Source organism: Nesoenas mayeri (assembly GCF_963082525.1).
Source record: "Nesoenas mayeri genome assembly, chromosome: 3".
NCBI classification, from domain to species: Eukaryota; Metazoa; Chordata; class Aves; order Columbiformes; family Columbidae; genus Nesoenas; species Nesoenas mayeri.
Window position 1 is genome coordinate 77,115,100 of NC_137544.1, and position 21,474 is coordinate 77,136,573.

Genomic DNA, 21,474 nt, shown 5'->3' on the forward strand with positions numbered 1-21,474 from the left:
GTATTGAAGCCATTCTTGACATAAAGCAACAATGAAGAAATACTGCTCTGCAAATGATAGCTGGAAGAAAAGCAAATTGCTGGAGCAAAATAATCTCTCTAGTGTTTCAGAACTAGGTACATAATTTTGGGTTCTTATTCATATTGCTTGGAGAACTCAGTAGATCAAAATATGCAGAAGATCCAATGCTCCTGTACCTTAAAGTACATCTCTTGATAATTTTTGTCTCAGATTAGACTAATTTTTGGGGTTGGAAGCTTTCCAAGGTGACACTGCATTCTACTTCTATTTCAGGTGACTAGTCCTTGCAACTACTACAAATTTCATTTTCAGGGTGAATTAAACAAAACTTTTCTCTCTTTCTATTAGTGTCAAAGTCCACGCCTCAAGAGCAATGACAGGTTTAGACAGAGAAATTGGATTTTCACCACATCAGTTCAGCAGAAATTTTGTGTTTTTATCATTGTTTAACCAGCTCTATTGTCTTACAGAAGTTTTCTGTGGGTTGCGTTATCTAGGGAAAAATTAGGGTTTGTCTGGAAAACCTTGACTTATGTTTAGAAGATGATTTTGCTTCCCAACATGGAACTGTGAAAATACCGTTGTTTAAAATCCCATGCGTCCTTGCACAAAGATGGAAAGGAACTTATGTGCTTGAATGAAAAATTACTTTCCTGTTATGGTAATACCCAGATATGCAGCTCAACCAAGCTTATGAATAGATCACATAGAATGAAAACCTTGTTATCCAATGTCTTATTTTATTAGGTAGAATCAAACTTTTTGGTGGAGACTTTAAAAAGAAGACAAAAAGTACTGCGTCACCTCAGTGGATTTAGTGCAGTCTAGCTCTGAATATATTTAACTGAGAAGAAGTGTAGGACTGACACCACCCTTGTAGGTTTTTTCCTGGTAAAAGAACTGCACATGGTATCTCTAAATAATGAACCTGTTGATTTGACTCAAGAAAACTTCAGGTCCAAGTATGTTTTCTTATTTTTTATTTTAGCCTTAGTTGTTAAGTGTCTGGCTTAAAGCTGCATCTTGTTAAGTATAGTTTTGTTCGAAAGCTTTTCTTTCCTGACTTGTCTTTAAAGCTCTCTGAGATATGCACATCAAAGGAACTGTAAAAGTACAAGAAAGCTATTGATTGTTTGATTTGAGTTTATATTTTGTATTTCTTCCTTAAAGGCCCAGTGAAGTTCCTAGACTTAAGATTTCTGGTGGATTTTTGTTGGATTTTTGCCTTGATGTAGACTGTAGCAGATGTTTATGGCAAATGTTCCCTGAGTTGCACTTCTGATTTCTTTTGCAAAGGACTGGACAAAGGCTTTTTCGGAAGGTCAGCTTCTGTTTACTGTTAAAAGCAAGATTACAAGTGTAGGGCTTGGTATAAGTATTTTCATCTTCTAAGAGAGTACAGCTTCTTGTGACTTCAAAATCAGAGAAGGAATCATGTTAGAAGCCTTCAAGTTGTAGAAGTCATGCTCTGTGCAAGCTGTGACCATTAGAATGAGGTTATCCATTGCAGGCAGTCTCATTACTCTGGGCCAAATTCAGACATACTGCAAACTGTTTAAATTTGCTGATAGCCAAGAAAATTCTCTTTAATCATTTTATCTAGGAGGAAATACAAATCCATATGAAATGATAGTTCAGCCCATCATGCTTTCGCATATGTGTACAATCTGAGCATAGGCTTCTTGGCCATTGTTCTTGAATTAAAAATTCAAATATGGATAATTGTGGAGGGGTTTTGATAGATAAAGACTTTGTTGCTGAATTAGTCTGGCTCAAAGGAATCTCAAGGCCCCTTTGAGAAGCTGGGAACAGAATCTGCTGTGAGAAAGAGGGGCGTTCCTCAATCAGCGGGGTCCTGGCGTGGCGTGAATCATCGGACGTATCATCAGTGAGACTCCAGTGCATGGACAGCCCATAATACTTATTTAGCAAATCCATGCTTGGAACTTGGACGCGTGATTAGAATATAGTTGCATATATAAGGAGGCTTATTTCTGTAATAAATGGCTTTAGCGTGATTCACATTGAATCGAATTGTTTGCTGAGTCCTTTATCGCTCCAACAGATAATTTTAGTTGTTCTGAGCTGTGCTTAGTTTTAAAGAAATGAAGGTGTTTTTTTCTTAAGTACTGTATTGTGGTGTGGACAGGGAGTGAAATAACAGCATCTAGAATAATCTTTTAGATGACAACAAGGTAAGGAAAAATATTTGCTGTTAAAGGTCATCCTTTTGTCTTTCAGTCTCTTCAGGAAGACATTAGAGATGGCAGCTCAGTTTCTGTAGGAAAATAAGAATTTCCAGTACAGAATTTATTTATTTATTTTACACTTGTAACACACATGTATGTTCTATTTTGCAGTTATGGAAATTACATTCTGACTACGTTTTTTTTTTGTCACTGTATATATATTTTGTCATTAATACAGGAACTGTTTCTGTTTAAGCAGTATGTGTGTTTATATAACTTGAATGTAGAGAACAGCATGGCTTGCCTTTTGCCCATTTTCATTCTTTGAATTTTTTCTTAGGAAGCAAAACATAAATATACAATAGCCTGGAATGCAAAGGGAAGTATACTAGCAAAATGGAAGGAAAGACATTCAGAAACATGCTTTCCTGTAGTAGAAAGCCATTCTTCCCAGTATTGTGCTAGTCAGCCTTCCTCTGAACAAAGCCACTTCCATAGCATCTGTAATTCCTGCATGTAGATCATAACTTCTCAGAATATTCTTTAAAAGCCTTTTTAAACATTATCTCTTATATCATGACATTTTATGTCCTCTGTGGTCATTGGGAAGCCTGCGACAGAGTGAGGAATGTGTGAGCCAGACCACTCAATTCCCAGTCTTCCTTCTGTCCTCTGTTGCACTGAATTGGCTTTCTTTATTTTGCCAGCACATCATTCCTGAGTACGAGCACCAATGTCTCAGCAGGATCTAACTGTGTTATTACAATTCAACATACTCAGTACCTATTTATGCTCACAAAAATGAGATACCTAAAAAGCACTGGCCTGCCTGAAGTATTTGGATCTTAATTTTTTTCCCAGAGTCTATTATTACATGCCGAGTCAGCCTCAGCTCCCGAACATGCAGAATTCCCACATCCTTCTGCAGTTCTCCAGCTGAAGTCCATGTTTTGCCAAAGTATTACTTCATTTGTCATCCAGAAAGGGCAATTCCTCAGCTCCTGCTTTCCTATTCTAGTGCATATACGAGTCTACATTCCTTTTCTTCTCTCCTCATTATGGATCCTACTGTGAGTAAATCCATTGCAAGCCATTTAAATGATAGGCCTACATGGCTATCTGTGTGACTGAAGAAATTACACATGATGTATAGATTGCTGTCAGTTCTGCAAGTGTTAAAACCCTTTATTTTCCTACATTTAGTCAGTTAAATTTGCGTTAATTGAATTCCTGTCTTATTCTAGTCCTTCCTTCAGCTGGGTCAAGAACTTTGCTTTCTCTGTGATGGAGTTAGCTTATATTGAATTCAAGGAATAACTTCTGAATCGTCGCTATAATAGATTGCAGAGACTGTGAAGACAACCAGTCAAATTCTTGATTAGCTCTTCTGCTAGAGAAGAATAGCAATGAGTCAAAACTATGGACATCTTCCTAAGCAAAAATTTAGTGTTATTCCAAGGAGCTCTTTTTAAAGCCATTTTTCCTGGTAGTCATAAGTAAAGCAACTTTTAAACAGACAGAGTAACCCTCTTAAAATGAAATATGATGCTCCAGGGTAGTGGTAAAAGAAAATACTGTTTCTGGTTCAAGTCACATGTTAAGATCGTTGCTGTTAAAGCCCTTTGTTGGTAGAATGAATCTGTATTGACTGCTTGGTTTCTCTTGTGGGTCATTAGCTTGTCAGTTAATTGGAAAGCTTGTGAGGGGCTTCTCTGTGACGGTGGTTTATGGTAGAAGAAAATGACCCAGGAATAAATAGTTAAAAGCTCTTCTCTTGGTAAATGTGGCTGGTTTGTGCACAGTTTTGATTCCTGCATGTGAATTATATCATGGGATAATCTCTAAAAGAGATAAGGGATTTCTATACTATCTCTCTGAAGACTAACAAGGATCCAAAACGGGATACTACTGTGAAATTCATACCATAAATAATACAAACACACTTGTAAGAGTCTGCATGAGTGCTGTAACTGTAACAAAAGGATTCTTTAGATTCAAGTCTGTGGTTAATGTGGCTATCACTAGCTTGAGGCAAAATGATGATTTACTAATTATATCCTTTTTTATATGTGACAGATTAATACATAATTCTGTTAAAACTATAGTTCTGTTGTCACTGGAATGTCACTATGCAATTCCTTATTTATTTTTCAGTGACTCAATAGGTGCTCATAGAAAGGAAAACTGGGTACAAAAAGGGTATTTTTTTCTACTCAGCACCTGGATCTGAAAGCCCACGTATGCTTGTGCATCCTTCTTAGCAATATGGACTCTACAACTGGGTCTTTGTCTGTAGTGCTCTTTTGATCTAAAAAATTAAAAATTTATCTCTCTTTCTGTTAGCTATGTGAATTCTCCAGAGGAGTGAAACATCTATGAACCTGGGGGGTGGGATTTCTGTGAGGAAAATAAACAGATAAGAGGAAAGGCACATGGAAGAGATTTATTAAATAGAGGTGCCATCTTTATACTGTTATTCTTCTGGCTATAACTGCACTTTACGTTTTATTATGGCCTGGGTCTTTAGAGTTGACTTTTATAAGGCAGTTACAGAACAATTGGGTCAGTCACCCATTATTCATTCAATTGCACACTGCAGCCTTGCTGCTCCCTGGTGACATCTGTACACAAAGCTCAGCTCCTTTTTACATAACCTGACCAGCTCAAATGCCAATTGTGGGAGATGCTGAAAGTCACTGAGAGCTCCAGCGCCTGAGAAAAGAAATGGCTAAATAGTTCATTCCCTCTGGCATGCCCAGAGGCAGGCAGGGAGCTGATAATGGCATCATTACACATGTAATGTTTTGTGTTTTGCCCATATATTATTGTAGAAAAGGGAGAAATTGGAGACTGCTATGTGGGAAATCTTGTTAAACCACTTTTATGTAGCTAGCCAGCTGTATTTCTGTTTGTTGCCTTACACAGGCATTGACTTACGCTATCATGAGCTATTTCTGAGGGGTCTGCCTCATCTGGGGCTGGAGGGACCCCCTTGTGCTCTGATGGTAATGAGGTGGCTGGCCTTGCTGGGCTGTGGACTGCAAAGGTGTGTGCACCATGAAGCAGGGGGTTAGGGAAAGCAATGCAAATAGCTGTCTCATTAATGTGATCAAGTGATACAGCTGAATTCTGCCTCTGAGACTGTCTCGTGCCTCTGTGCAGCCAGGTGAGGTGCTCCAACTAGCCTTGCTCTAGGTGGTCAGTAGCTGAGTGCGAGTCCAACACTGCTTTGAGGTTCAGACTTACATATGTGCTGACTCTTGAAACAGGACTTAATTGGTTCCATGCTTGGAAAATATGGAGGAGCAAATTCTCAAAAGAAAACAGAGATGCACAGAGATAGGGAGCAGGGACTGTGCACATGTCAAAACGGGCACTCAGTTGTAACATGCCTCCTGAATAACAGTGACTTGTGTTTCTGCCAGCTGTAAAATGAACACAATGCTGCCATATCTTGCAAGAATTATCATTGAAATAAATCCAATGATGTTTCTGAAATGTTTGGACACTTCAGTGCTGAACACTAAAGAAAAGCTCAGAAATAAATTAGTAGTTCTTTATTTGGGAAGAACATCAGCGGTAGGTCTTGAAGTACAATTTTTACAATGCAGCTAAAAGGAAGCATTGAAATGCTGCTGGTGGGGGGTGCTGACTGTCACGTACACTGAATTGAAGTGATTTTCTTTTCTTGTGGAAAAGAAAATAGCTTGTGATAAAGTAGATGAATACTGTATAAAAGTGTATGCCTGCAAAGTAGGAGGGAGGGAAGTATTAAAGTTGCAAAAATAATCTCTATATTCCTAATGATTTTACTTGGATTTTTGAACTTTGTTAAAAATTAACTTGTGAATTTATTTACAAGCACCAAAGGCGCACGTTTACATTAGGTTTGCTAATATCAAAGTAATAAACCTACCTGGTTTTATATGTGGAAGAAAACCTTGGATTTGTTTGTATAAGCATTGACGATGCCTCAATTTCAGCTCACTGTTGAATCAATTTGGTACAAATATTTTGTAGGTTTTTATTAAACTAAACAAACTAAGTAGTGATATTTCATATAAAATTACTGTGAGAGCAAGTGATAGCTGTTTGAACTTTTCCTGGCAGGGTTGGAAGCTGGTTTATAAGAGAATAGTTAACTGCAACTGTCTGTGTAAGAAATGCCTTTGTGTCAGGTGTTTGGATGGTAGCTCAGGAAGGCACTGGTCCTGGATGCTGCTGAGAACTTCTAAGATATTATGGTTACACAAATGATCATAATTGTGTTTCAGATGGTAAGTAAAATGTGTATAAACTCATTAGTTAAGAACTGTAAAGCTAGTGTACAAACCATTTTGCAAACATGGAGGATTAAGTGGGTAGAAGTTGGGTGGAAGAAATATTGGTTAGTCACAAGCAACAGTGAAACCAAATATACAGATTTTATATTGGTATTGGCTCTTTTGTGTTACTATGAGTCATCTTAAAGCCTGTATACTTCCATATGAAAATGTGTCTTGTGTAGCAGACCACGATGAGCAAAGCAGAGAAGGTCAACTTTGTTTTATTTTATTTTAATCCCTTCTAGCCTTCAGGAAAAAGAACAATCGTTCAACACTTCCATTAAAGAGACTACTGCCAAAGTAAGTACAGAATTATTATTCAGAATATTTATAGAAGGAGATAATAGCTTGCATCTTAATAGATTGTGTATGTTTTAGAAAATTGGTTTTGTGATGTTTCTTCTGAACAGATTTTGCATGTAAATATTTTTACGCATACACTCCGAAAAACCTACTCCAACTTATATTTGGACAGGCCACATAAATTTTGCTTAAGGAAGCAGATTGAGTAATCTGATGTTTCTCGGCTTGTGTTCACTAGTGGTCGGTCTTCTCACAGGTTTCCATTTAGGAACAGACTCCTTAGCCTCATATAATGAAAGCGAATTCTGGTCAAGGTTGAATGTTTTCACTCTTGATGCAGAGCCTCTTACTTTCCTAGCTGACTGGCTTTGTTGTTGTGAAGGAAGAGAATAGATGAAGTACCTCTTTTCTCCACCCTTTCACTAATAATGAACTAGCAATCTAATTCTCATCCCACTTTAAAATATGAAGAAAATTGATGTGGCATATTTGGCATACATTTTGTTTCTAACCAGAGATGTTAATACTTTTCCTTTTAATTTTCTTATTTCTCATGGCCTCCTTCCAAGAAAGAAACTACTAAAGTTTTCTTTTTTATTTCAGAATTACTCAGTGAGCCACAAAGCATTTTTGCTCCAGGAGTGGTCTAGAAAAAGGCCTATTTATTGTAGCTAATTCATATAAGTCTACGTGGAACAGGGCATGGAAGACATTTCTGGGTTTTGATCAGTAATGAATTTATACTCTGAAACTAGTTCATTTTTCATGTGCTTTTTCTAACAGCACTCACCAAAATTAGTGAAAAACTTATCCTTTGTTGTCTTCTAAGTCACGTGGATCAACACTTTTAGCATGCACTGTTAAAAATACCATTTAAAGACTGTGTCTCAATACCTCTCCATCCTTCTCTCTTCTGCTTTATTTTGAGCTCATTCTCCTCTATTCCTTGGTTATGCACCATCTTGGAAAAATTAGTGTAGACCATTATAATATGATGTTCCTTCCTGTATATTTAAATTACTATAGAAAAAGCATCAAGGAAAATATTGTAACTGACCTACTACTCATCTACTAAAATGAATGAGACATTTGGTACCTCAGAGTGCTGTGTTTTTTCAAGCTATCTGCAAGCTAAAACATAAGTTACAGATTTTACCCTCTGCTCTGAAAATGTGTGCCTCTTGGACTTTTATTTTATAACTATAGTATCTAGACACTTTTTCAGTAAGAGTTGAAACATTGGGTAACAATTGAGAAGTCTCTAAGTTAGAATTCCACAGCCTGTTTTTTTCTTTAAATATTCAATAGATAAAATATTATTTTAATTTTATTCCATTCCTATGTTATGGCTTTTATTTATTGGAGCAGATAAATATGAAGCATGTAATAATACTCATCCAAATAATTTATTATTTTACTTATTCAGATCATCTCATCCTATTATTTTCTTCTCGAACTGAATAGAGCTGGTCTTTTAAAGCTCTTTGTTTTGTGGGGAAGACACTAGTTTGTCAAAGGTCTTTTCTTTCCCCATGTGCCACTAGTATTTATGTGGCCTTTTCTGCCTCATCTGTGTTGTTTTCAGCTGAGGCTACAAAAGCTGAGATTTACCTGTTAGTGAAGGGGGCAATCTACCTTATCCACCTTCTTCCTTCAGAAATTCGTAGGTGCTTTTGCTAATGGCAAGATTGCACTGTATGGGAGATCCAGGTGTGCTGCCCTTTTCTTCAGGCAGCGTAAAGAGAATTTCTGTGTTTTCCAAGTTACTGTTGTAAAGAAATGTGAAGGCTACTCAAAACTTTTTTTTTCCTTGACGTGTTTGGAGGAAGAGTAAATTTCAGTGCGTTAGTTGGTGTCCTTGTCCCTGTTTTTGCTCCTTTAGATCAACTTTATATGCTGGAGAGACGGAAGAGGATGACAATGGGCAAATTTGCTTTTGATATTTTGCTGCTTTTCATCTTGATTTTTCATATCTTTGCTAACCAGTGTCCTACTGGTTTCAGAGAGACTTCTTTGTGTCTGAACACAGATTTGTAAGGTATAAATCTAAACAAAAGTATTTTTTTTCTTTTTTTTTCTTTTTTTAAGTTTGAAAAAAAAAACCCCTGCAAAGCACTGAAGAGGATTTTGGAATTATGCAGTAATATTTGCCTGTAAAGAATTCCCTGAAATGGAAAGGGAGTTTTTTTAGACTTGAAGCTCGCTGCTCCATGGGTGGCAGCAGAGCTGATCACTGTGAACAGTCACAAGGCATTGCTGGTCGGAGGCACAGGCGCTGGCAGTCAGACTGGTCAGGGGAGGATAGCACATTCCCTGGGAGCAAAGGAGGCTTTGTGAATGCTCATCGTCCTTGTTAGCTAAAAAATAAGCTTTCCTTAGTGATTTTAAAAGCTACTGTAATGAATAACAGTAACTGTTATTAAGATAAAATAATTAGGAAAAAATGGAAAGAATTGGAGCTTGTAGAGTAGAACTGATGTAATGTGGAAGCAGTGCTATTAGTTTAGAGGATGTTACACTATTTGCCTCTCCCAGTTGCTCATTTAGTTTTGTTGAACTATGCCATATGATAGTTCTGAAGATTAATGTGGTTCATTTATCTACAGAATACATGTGACACAGATACAAGCAGAGGCTCTGAAACACACTTACCTAATGTTCCAGAAGAATCAGCTCCAAGTCAGAGGAACTGCCTTTCGGCCTCTGATCTCTGCATTTGGTCCATTAATAAAGCACACCAGTGAGCTTCATTCTGACAGTCGTGCTTACAAAGTGGACAGTGTTCACTAGAAACTGATTAAACCTCCCAGCTTATTTTGCGTAATCGCCAAACAGCTGTCTAGTGGTAATGACTTTAAGTTACTACCAGCATGGGATATATTCATGCAGTTTTCCTGGAGCTGAAAGAGCCCCCATCTAATTGCAATTCACTGAGCCATTCAGTACCCCTAAAGAGAGAGCGCTGCTTCAAAAGAAGTCGTTAAAAACTTTCAGATTTATTTTAAAGATGTGAGACTGAAATGGCCTTTGGGTTCTTTAGGTACGTTTATTCACCTCTGACAGGTTTGGATTTTTTAAAGCATTTTAAATGAATTAGTAGGCAAGTTGCTTAGGGGATACTGAAACAAAGTGAAATATCTGGGAACTGAAAAATTATAGTAGGTGCAGAAGTGATGAGATATATGTGTTTTTAAATTAATAGAAAGACTCTAAAGTCTTTAGATAGTAACAGTTACTGCTTGAAGGATAGTTCTGTTGACTCAAGAAAAAGATATGACCCTTTTATGGCTAACAGATGCTCGCAGCTAAAACAAGAGGATATTATCCATTTAAAAGGATTTACAGTTAGTGTCATATCTGAATTATTATAATTTAATTGTACAAACAGATAAGCCATTACAGCTGTAAGGCTTTTGCTCTTAAAAAGTGAAGTGATAGCTATGCTTCTGTTAATAAGCATGGTATATACACTTATTTTTGAGGGGGAGGTGTGGAAAAAGTCAAGGAGAGCAGGAAATCTTTCCTCTGGAGACTTCATTTCACATTTCATCTCTTCACAACTGGCCTGTGCTTCTCTTGATTATTGCTTTACCCTTGGTTCCAATGAGTGCAATGTTTTCTCAAGTGTCAGCTACAATTTTAAGCAAGTGTTTGACGTCTGCCTTCAGAACAAGTGGTTTGCCGTAGCTGGATGAGGATTTTTTCTGTTTGTTCATTTTGCTTTCCTTCATAAATGTGGAGTAAGAACCAACATCTTTTTTGTATGTGGGAGTTGTATGAATTGTGTATGCTCTATAAAGTCCTTCTGAGGTGGGTAATGTACAGTAAATGTAAAGTACAGAAACAGTTGAACTTTCTTTCTTTTTTTCTTCACCATGTTATTAATACTAGTCCTGATTCGTTGCTGAAGGAAATTCCAGCTAAAAAGATAAAAAAGAGAGAGGGAAAGTCAGAAACCTGACGCCCCATCAGCTGTGTGGTGAAATAAGTACAGTATTGAGCTGGTATAGCCTTGTTTGTTGCCTTTGCAGAGAATTAATGATGGATATTTTGCCTTTTTTTTTCAGTTAAGATGTGCAGCATGGTGTATTTTGTGGAAAAAATGCTGTATATTCTGTATTATGGTATTGAAAACTCCAAACATTGACTTATTTACGCTCTGCTATAGGCATCACTAATAATGCTGAAATAATTCCGAATTTGTTAGATGGCCTTTCTTCTTCTATGTAGAGCCTCAGTATCTAGTAGTGAAACTTCTTCTCTCATGCAGCTATCTAATGCTAATACCATTCCCTGTTACAACAGAATGTGTGGCAAAGCCTGGAAATTTTGATTCATATTGGGTATTTCTGTAGAGACATCATTTTTTATTAAGCTTCTTTACCTGGCTGTAGGATGTTATATCATGTCTGTAAAGCAAGAACATTTGCAGCCCCATTTAAGTTACCTTATACTTTTACATAACTGAATTATATGTATCATGGCTGTCTGCCTCAATCTAGGTTTGCACAAGTCAGAAACTCTGCAGTACTTTAAGGAGGAAAGTGAGTGATATCGAGACGCAACTACCAGCTCTACTTGAAGCCAAAATGCTGGCCGTTTCAGGTAAGTTTAAAGTGATGAGAAGGACTAACATTGATGAGTGGTCTGTCAGAGCACTCATTGACCCTATCATGCCTGAACGACTTGCTAAGAAAAGTCACTGATGTGCATTTGTGTTGATCCCTTGAAGTCATGGCAAGTTCAGCAGAACAGGGCTGTGTTGTATCTTGTGTAAGGTCCTTCAGGCCCCACTCCATGGTTGGGAACTACTGGCAAGTGGATGCTGTGTGGTAGGCAGTAAACATGAAAGGAACACTATGTTTTTCCATAGGTGAAGTTGGTAAATAATTATCAGTAGCTCTTCCTGGACCTTATAAGTTATATGTCTAGAGCTCTATAGCTAAGAACATAAATTTATGACAAAGGTATAACAATTAGAAGTGTGGCTTTAAATGACGCTCTCAAATGGGATACAATAATTGGCAGCTTCTGCTGTTCAGACCGTTAAACAACTAATGTTGATGGCAAAAGAGCAATTTGGTCCTTGGAGCACTCGTGCATGTTATTACAACCAGTAAAACACTGAAATGTGATTACAGAGTCTGATACATAAGAGCTTTACATGCCACTTAGTTGGGATTACTGCACTGCTCACTAAGAAAAAAGGTAAAGCACAGTTCTGCCTCTTAAGTTTGAAGAGGTGGATTTTCTAATTCAGCCGATTACTTGCAGATATGTAATTAGGTGTCTCTTTGCTGGACACCTGTCTCAGAGAAGAAGCTGAATAGGAGGGAGTGTGGACTTGGATGCAAGGAATTTTCCAGTGTTACACCAAGAAAAGAAAGGCTAGAGGGTTTTGAATACATCAAGGTGACATGTTGTAGCTATCTGTTGGTGATTTACCTTCTCAATTAGGTACAAGAATCTGGTACCAGCACACATGAATTATTTTAAAATGAAACCTTGTGCCATGTCACATGGTTTGCTTGCCAGAAATGGATAACGTCAAGCTCGAGCAAAATCCTAAAGGAAATTACGGATCAAATCTTGTATTGCTGCTGAGCACACTCAATTTCCTTACTTCTCATAACACCTTTTCAAAATGGAAACCCTCTCTGTTTCTCTGTGTCCACCTGTGAGAGGTGAGCTGAGCTATCACCCTTCTCTGCCCGTGGGCTGTTTGAATGTAAGTAATTTTCTCACTTTCAGAAACGGAGTCGAAGTTTTCCCCAACCATTTTATGACTTTCTTGGGAACAAAATAGCCCATAAACTGGATGTGCAACTGTTTCACACTGCCAGCAGGAAGCAGTTGGCCAGAAAAGATGTAACTCAGTCTGACACTTTGAGAGAGTAAATGACAACTTGAGGACTATTTCCAGAACATTCAGAACAATATTTTATACTTGTTAGCTCTTAAAAAGAGGTTGTTTGTTTCTGGAATGAATTCAAAAGACAACCTAATGCTGATGTTTCTATAAACTGTTTTCACAATATTGTGACTATGATTGCTTTTCTGTGCTTTTTAAGAAGTAGCAGTGCTCTTTCTTAGTACTGATAAGCATTATTTTCTTTTTTTTTTTTATTCTTACTCTGAAAAACTCGTACTTCAGGGAATTTTAATGACTTTGAATGGTACAATCCTACATTGTTACTAAGGCAAAATTCTGGAGGAAACTGGTTGAAATTCAAGGACAAAAGGTAATTTAGTGACAGTGGATACTGTAATTTCTTTACGTCATTGTAAGAAAAGGATGCATTTAGTTGATGCGATGGCACTCATCTATGTTAAATGCAGAGTAGTATCAGAAGATATAGGGGAAACTTAAGAATAAAAAAAAATAGCTCTCTAAAGACCTGAAAGTAAAAAACAAACAAAATCTGAGAAAATTGAAATATTTTTAGTCTTGGAGCATGTAGTGATAAAATCAGAAAAGCTAGGATGCAGAATGAATTGCACCTAGCAGAGAAACAAGTCAGGAAGAAAAGACTTGGTATATGCCGAAGAGGAAGGAGGTGATAAAAATAGCTTTTTATTTTACTTAACAATGTGGAAACAGTGAGCAGTGGATAATATAGAGAAGGCTGAAGCATTCAGTGTCTGTATATTCCTGTGTTAGGCATAAATTAATGACACCTCTTATATATGGCATAATTAAAAAGTGGGTCTTAACTTTTTAAATACTGGTTAAAATTTAGGCAAGATACTGTATTCCTGTAATCCCTGAACTGTCAGGCAGCTAACAGTATGTTAGTCAATAGCCTGAATATGTGAAATCATTGGTAGGTGAGAGAATCTTCAATTTGTTAATATAAAATTATTTAAGAACAATGTCAGAATAGCATGAAGTTCAGAGGAAATTATAGTGTATCTATAAATATGCAGGTAGAATAAAATTTGGTGGTCATAATTGGAGGTTTTACTTTAGTTTGGAAGCATCACGCAGGGATAAATATCTGTTATTTCTGCTTTTTTTTTTTTACCATAGCAGTTAGATCATTCATTCGAACAATTTCCTCATACAACTGTACTGATGGATACCAAGAACAACTGTTTTTGTCTAAATAGATGTTGCATCATTTTGGTTTAATATAGCATTTTCCTTGAGGAAACAGACAGAGTTAAGTGATTTTGGAACAGCATCGTAGCAAAAAGGTAACTGAATGCAGTTGCACACATCTGGATTCATGCATCCCAAAGGTTAAGTTAGATGAATTTAAGAATATAGTTATTGAGTGATGCATTAGTTTCAGAGCTCACATGTGATGACTTAATAATGTGGTGACTTGGAAAGCATAATACATACCTCAGCCTTTAATGGCTACCTTGATAGCTTCAGACAGCATTAATCTTTTATGTGAACTGTACTTTCTATTTCAAACACACTGTGTTTGCACCAGAAATTGGAAGAATACAGCTGGTCTTTTTTTTGAGAGGACAATGCCACAATAAATGCAATGTAAGCAAAGCAATTCTTTTAATCCTGTCAATACAATGCCTTGGATTTTAAGATTGTATAATAAACGATACTGTAAAGACATAAGAGATGATCCTGTATGTGTAAATGTCTCTCCTCACTAATATTTCTTCCTTGGAAGAGGTGTAAAATTAAATTTGGAGGAGAAAGAAGTAAGGTTTGAGAATCTTTGGATTGTTGAAGGTCATAGAATAAATATAATAGATTAATTAAATCCAAGTGAGATTTCACATGGGAAAAAAAAGAGAAGCCTGTACTTAAATGTTCAAGAGGTATTTCTATCAACAGTTACAACTGAGATCCTTTATATCAACAACTCCCTTACTTCTGATTGACATTTGCTTGTTGTGATAAATAACTTGCAGTTAATACTCCTGAGATGCTAGTCTAGAATTTTTCTCCAAACATAATTAGTAGAGTCTTATTATATTGTTCACGGTTTTTAAGTCAGTAGCTTTAGCTAATTGTAGCTAACAACTGCTGCTGATTGCATGAGGTGTTACTGTTGACATACACATTTGTAAATACTTATCAATGAAATCTTATGGTTTAGCATCTACTAGATTTTTATTAAAACAAAACTCCTTAGTGTCAGTACTTAGAAACCTACATGGGAGTATTATAACAGTTGCTTCTTACAGTAGCTCTTAACATGTTTATAAATTTTTTTTCATCAGTTATGGGAAGAACATGGCAGTACATGATACTCTGGTCTCTCTCTTAGCATCGTATGTCTATTCAGCATGAGATTTTTGGGGGGAGTAAATTGAAAATGAAATAGCCCTAAGCCAGTAAGAAAATTCAAATAGGGACGATATGTAAGCAAGTGTGAATGTGACTTTAGAAATATTATTAAAATTTATTTTCCTACTTTAGGCTGTTTTGCATGAGAGCAAGTCATATGTAAGAAATGGTGTATTTCTCATTTTTCCTTAGTAAGGAAATAATTTGAGAATAGGAGGGAGGATGTAAACTAAAATGAATTTTTAGCTATCATTTTGTCTGTCTCTTGAATGAAAGAAGTTGGTTGATATATTTTACAGTGTCTTAATATACTCTATATGAATTTTTTCCTCTTGAGAATGCATTGTAGCGTGGGACTAGAATCCAGAAAGTGACTAGCAGGGAGCTAAGAAGCCATGAATGAAAAACTGAATTCATTATGCACTATGATATGCATGTCATTAACTTTCCTTATGTCTTTGCAAATACAAATTAGATCCAAACACAGGAGTTAGAATGATGTGAGTTGGAAGTAGTTTAAAAAAATTAAATTCTGATCTTAAAAGTGTCTAAACCAGTAAGACCAGTAAGAGGTACTGTGTTAGTGTCCTAAAATTAGCTCTATCTCTGTTTCATTAGATACCTGCAAATGGGAGCTGGTTGAAAATGCTCTTGCAGAATGATTTCCAGCAGTACAATGAAAAGGGTTTTGTCCTTCTGTCAGTCTAGAATTGTAGTTTATAAATAGCATGACTTAAATACTAGATAGTGTATTTTCATAAAATTTGATGCTGGGACTGCTGTCTCTTTGCCTGCTCGTTGATGCTGGGTTAGGGCAAGTTCTGCAGGCTCAGAAAGCAACTGTAAACAAAAAGGCTCCAGCCTTCCAGTTTTGGTGCTATGCGTTCCTGTTGGGAATGAAACTGATGGCGAAGGGTCAGAGCAGTTGGGGTGGAAGGTGCCTGTACTGTATTCTGTCATTTCATGGAGAAATTTGTACGGGCATAAAGGTCTTGACATGATGTTGAGATCTTCCCCAGACATGCTACACGGAACTTGTAATTTGCCTTTCATTGGAATGGAATGGTGCTTCTGGCTTGCTTGTTTGTTTTTAATTTTTTTTTTTTTTCCAATCCTTTCTGCATCTAAGTACTGTTGTTTGGTAACAGTTGGAGAACTCGGCTGGTCTTAAAGGCAAAAATACCAATGCATCTTTTTGCCTTCTTATGAAGGCTTAGTTTGTGATAAATTGGATCTGATAGAGGCTTGTGTCTTGTCAGATGACATGGCTGCTTCTCCACTTTCAGATTCTTGTTTTCAGCAGCAGTCTGGGTTGATGGCTCAGAGGCATAATGAGATTAATTCTTCTTCATGCCTGTATCGCAATGTCTGGTTCCAGCATATAATGGTGTGTATTGGGGTGTCTTCCCACAAAAGTCACTTTATGCTCCGTGAAGTAAAATTTACTATCACGTATTGCTGCAAGTGATGTGCTTTTTAGCAAGCCTGTTAGCTCATGTTAAAAATAATGCCAGTGAGCCCCCACAAACCAACCTCCAAACAGTCACGCAGGCTGCAGACAGCTATGCGATGTGTCTTTTTATCTCATTTCTAAATGAGACTGCTGAATGTTACTGGCTTTCAGCGAACTTCAAGGATAATTTATTGTAGCTGAAGTTTCAGCATGGTATGTGACCAGACAGCAGAAAATCATTGCTTTTGTTGCAGAAGTCAGCCAGTCATGTAACAACTTACTCTTCTTCTCCCCGTACCTAGACCATTCCTGGAGTGAGAGAGAGGGTCAAGTAATCTCTTTGGCAATTCCTTTTCTGGGGTTTTGTGCTCAAAGGAGAAATGTTAAATGGAGAGAGCTGTGAAGGGAAGCCCCTTGGAAAAGCTGTGCTCTGGTCTGGCAGGGACATAATAAAACCCCTGTGCAATCTGTGGAAGGGGAGACTGATGTCCACCTTTTCACTGACTGTCCGGGGAGCCAAGGTGACATACCTCTGAACCTCAGTGCATGCACTTTTGGTGTCTAAACCTAGACAGCATGAGTATTTCCCTCCCTGGTCCTTCTCTGGTTTTCTTTCCTGGCTTTGTTGGTAAAAAATGGGGTGATGATTTCATGCATCCCTCAAGATCATGGAGATCAGGTCTGGGGTGCTTCCCTACCCTCTGGATACCCCTCCTCATCACTGGTAGCAGTAGTGAGTGGAGAAAAAGGCAGTAGAGGGGGGAGATGTCAGAGAACCAGAGACTGAAAGGCATAAGGTAAATGGGAGCTATGAGGGAGGGAAAAGTGATTATGTAGGGAAGCCAGTTTGCATACGTGTCGTTGCTGTTGGGTGACCCTTGAGCCTGGGAGTCACTTTCCAGTTGGGCATTCTTTACCATGTGGAAAGAGAATTATACGTAACTTGTAACAACCATTTATTGGCCAATGCACATAGGAAATTGCTGGGACTAATGTGCTCCCGGACTGTACTTGTCACCTATAGTGCAGGCACTTGACAGCATCTGGGGGCCCCGCAGTCACCAGTAGCTATTGCTCCTTGAAACAGGTTGTGTTCTCAGTATAGCTGAATTGCCATTTTCCAAACCTCTGCCTTTTTCTTCAGTGGTGGGTTTTTTTTTTCCTTTTCTCAATGATAATTTTCACTTGAGCCTTTGTGCTTTTATTACTGATTTAAATTGTTGTTATTGTTTGGATTTTTTGGCCCCTATTCTCTCCCCCGGCCCCCCCCTTTTTTTTTTTAATTCCTGGGTTGCTTTGTGGTGACTGATTCAGTCTGGGTACAAGAGACTTTCTGTGGTAGAGAATTCCTTTCAGGATCACATCAATCACTCACTTGCATTATGCTTCATAAAAGTGTTGGCACCTGTTATTGCTTAAAAGCAATAATTGCGATTCAAATACGCTGAAATTCTGTAAAATGTTTCAGGAGATGGTAGACTGTCCCTCACTTGCTATTCAGTTCTTCAGAGATGCAAACACACTGGCAGTCCTTCCAAAATTTTACATTTCTGTCATGTTTAGCTTTTTGTGAGCAGCTAAGTGATATTTATTTTCTTCAATTTATTTTCTGGTGTTGCGATTAGTTTGTATTATCATTTATTGCAGAGTGGAGGATTTTCAGCCTTGAATTCCAGTGCCATTGATAAATACCATGGTGGCAAATGCTCTAAGCTAAAATGTAAATTTTCACTTTCTTATGTATTATTAAAGGTAGTGTTAGTCTGTGAAGAATTAGCTTATAGATAATGATAAATGATGACTCGTCTGTTCTTTCCTGCATTCAAGCTAGTGTCCAAGCCAAGTATGTATGCTTTACTGTTATGCAAAAAATTGCCCTTTGGCTTGTACTACAATGAACACAGTTTCAGTAAGTATGGGATGTATCTCTCTGCTTCAAGTATGAATAATGGAAACTATAAGGATGTGTAATTTCTAGCATAAATATGAGAAAAAGTGGGAGTAAAAAAGTTGTGAGCCATTAGCTTTGTCTTGTATTTTGAAGGGGAAATATTTAACAAAGCTTAAATAACAACACATTTTTTGTTTTTTACAAAATGGGACAGATTTCAAACCGTATTTTTAGGCATTTGTTGCTGCCAAATGGTATCAAAATAATGCTTTGTTAACCCTTTCCCCCCTCTCTCAGCCTACCCCTCCCCACTAAGGCAAGGAAATAGGAGGGCAAAGAGAGGCAAAGAGAGAGAGAGGACTTGCAAGTTGGAAAAAGTTAAAAATGTTTTACTAATGCTACTAAGAAAATAGAGAAAATAATACAAAATACACAAAACCAATCTTGAATTCCCCAAGAAACCTCAGCACTGCTCCAGTAACTGCAGAGCAGGCACCTGGAAGTCCTGCATTGGACTCTGCAGCAAACTAGAGCTGGATTCAAGGATGCAGGGTCTGTCACTAGGCCTCAGGTCTCAGGGACAGCACATACGGTCCTTCCCAGATGCTGGCCATAGTTGAAAAGAAGCGAGACCTTTGTGATCTCCCACTTTTATATGAAGTATCACATGGATGGGATGGAATACTTAGTTGGTCAGGTTTAGTCACCTGTTCAGTTCATTCCTTCTTGCTCACAGGACGTGCATTTTATCAGTGACCTTGCATTCCACTACTATGTCTACCAAAACATGTATCCAACTTCAGAAAAGTGCAGTTACTAACAACTTAGCTGAAACAAAAATTCGCTAAAAGAGAAACTGGTCTTGTTTTTAACAAAACCAGGATAGGCTACTAAATGGGCAACAATCTGCCCAATATAGTAAAATCTGACCATGAGCTGTTATAATGGACATGAGTTTGTGGCATGTGACTATGTACATAGCAAATATCCTTGATATGCAGAGCACTGTTTAGCTGTAGTGTTTAGCCATGCAAGTAAAATTTTGGGAAGAGAGGAAAATAAGGTAAATATACTATTTATGTTTATGGTGAATAAAAGCAATTATATAACTACTTTCTACTTGGGGATAATTTTTAATTTGATTTTCCAATTTGGGTTGTTTTCTTTAATTTGGCTGGTATTTTTGGCCTTCATGTCATGCTGTTGGAGCTTACCTAATGTCACTATCTGTAGGGAGCAGGTTATGAAGGATGCACACAAGGGTAGAGCCCCAGAGGGCAAGATTAGGGAGGAAGTTTAAACTGGGTTGTTTTTTGCTGCCTTTTGAAGTAGCAGTAAGGTTCAGCTCCTCAGAGTTAAGTACACACACTCAGCTCCTTAGGGCAGTGTACTGCAAGCATGTTATTCAGCCTGTTCAGAGCACTGGATACTTCAAATCAACTGCAAAGTGCAAATATGACTTTTCAGTGTTGTACTTGTAGAAGTATAATCAGTTTGGCCAAGTTCTTGTGGACTGTTTCAGTTTTTGTTATAAACTCAACTTTACTTCATGTGATTATTCTTCCTTTCCCCCTCATTTTAATCAAGCACTGTTGATTCCATGTATTTATTCAAATTGAGACAGAATAGATTTGAGGTTCTAACAGAGCAATAGACTTTCTTGCCTGGATGCTTATAAACAGTTTTCTGAACTTGTGCGTTTCCCCATTTGGTGTACCACTTTGCATCACTGGGAGTCAGGGAGGAGGATGGGAAAAGTGTCATTTCACCCTTCAGATCCCTTCATAGAATCCCTGTCTTATGACTTGATTTAGACCAGATCACCAGCTTTGGTCTTAGACTATTAATTTCTTAGTTTTGTTGCCTCTGTACAGATTTTCTGAGTAAGCAGTCCTATTAGCTTCAGTGATTTTTGAGTTTTCTGGGAAGAGATAGGACTGACTTGTATTAATATCTAATGTCACCCAACTATAACTCTCCCAGTGGTATGGCTAAAGAAAACAGCTCTGAGTGGTTGACAAAGTAACAGTTACAGTGTTTACTTAGGTAAAATATTTATTTTATCCTCAAAAAGAGGAATTTTAGCATTTTCAGAATATCAGCAGAATAAAATACTTTGACACATGTCTTCAGAATGTTTCTACAGCGTCCAGTGTGACTTTGTCTGTTAATAAACAAAAAGCCCCAGGAGGGCATGTTTTTTAATGCTGGCAGCTAGAGATTATATATTAATTTTAAAACCAACCTTCTTATGGCATTTAGAAAGCAGTTATTTTGGTTGCTGTGATTGAGGTCAGAAGCTCACTGATGGCACTTGTGGTGCAAGAGTTTGTCTGTACTGTTTGTACATGAATTTTCACTGCAGACTTCCAGACATTTCTGCTGTCAGGGGGAGCTGCATCAGGCGGTTTTGCCTTTTGGGCATGTATCTGATGACATTTCTTCATAGCCTCCATTTGATATAAACTTCACTTCTGGGACTTATGATCCATTCAATATATATAAAACTTTCATGTGTGATATCATAGCTTTTTCCTTGCTGTCTTGTGAAATGTAAGAGCAGGCTCCAGATTCTAATGAAGAATCTCTTGCCTTCATGTTTTATTAAGGCTCTTGTGTGTTGGTGCTTAGGATGAGTTCAGCTGAAGTAAAAGTGCACTGTTTAATCTAAGTCTTGTTGCCTTAGAAGCATCTGAATGTCTACCATTTTCCAAGTGATTTTGTCTTGCTTATCTTGTTGCTGTTTTTTACCCTTTGGGAAATGTGTGACAGATGAAGAAAATAAAATTTTTGCTGTTGTTTCCAATAAGTTTACTGGTAAGCTGTAAGATCCTACTATTTGTAAAGCATATTAATGGTTATTTAATTGTATAATTCTTTGTAAGAGGGAACTGGCAAAGAGCGTATTAGCTGAGGATTAGAAATAGGGGAGTCGTCTCTTTTTAAGAGTTCAAAAAAAGAAGCCAGCTTTAATTAAGGAAAAGGGGTTGACTGAAACTACCATAGCCTTGGGACTAAATTAAAAACAA

The 21,474-nt window shown here is 37.5% G+C and overlaps 1 protein-coding gene across 1 annotated transcript in view; it reads left to right on the forward strand.

Annotated features, from left to right (window-relative positions):
* Positions 1–21,474, forward strand: part of DISC1 (DISC1 scaffold protein) — a gene marked incomplete at its 3' end in the record, with an annotated part of 181,905 nt that overhangs the window by 57,914 nt on the left and 102,517 nt on the right. Inside the window, exons 6-7 of the mRNA XM_080341259.1 lie at positions 6,781–6,835; positions 11,341–11,443. Of these exons, the coding sequence (XP_080197385.1) occupies positions 6,781–6,835; positions 11,341–11,443 (158 nt within the window). The remainder of the gene's footprint in view (positions 1–6,780; positions 6,836–11,340; positions 11,444–21,474) is intronic.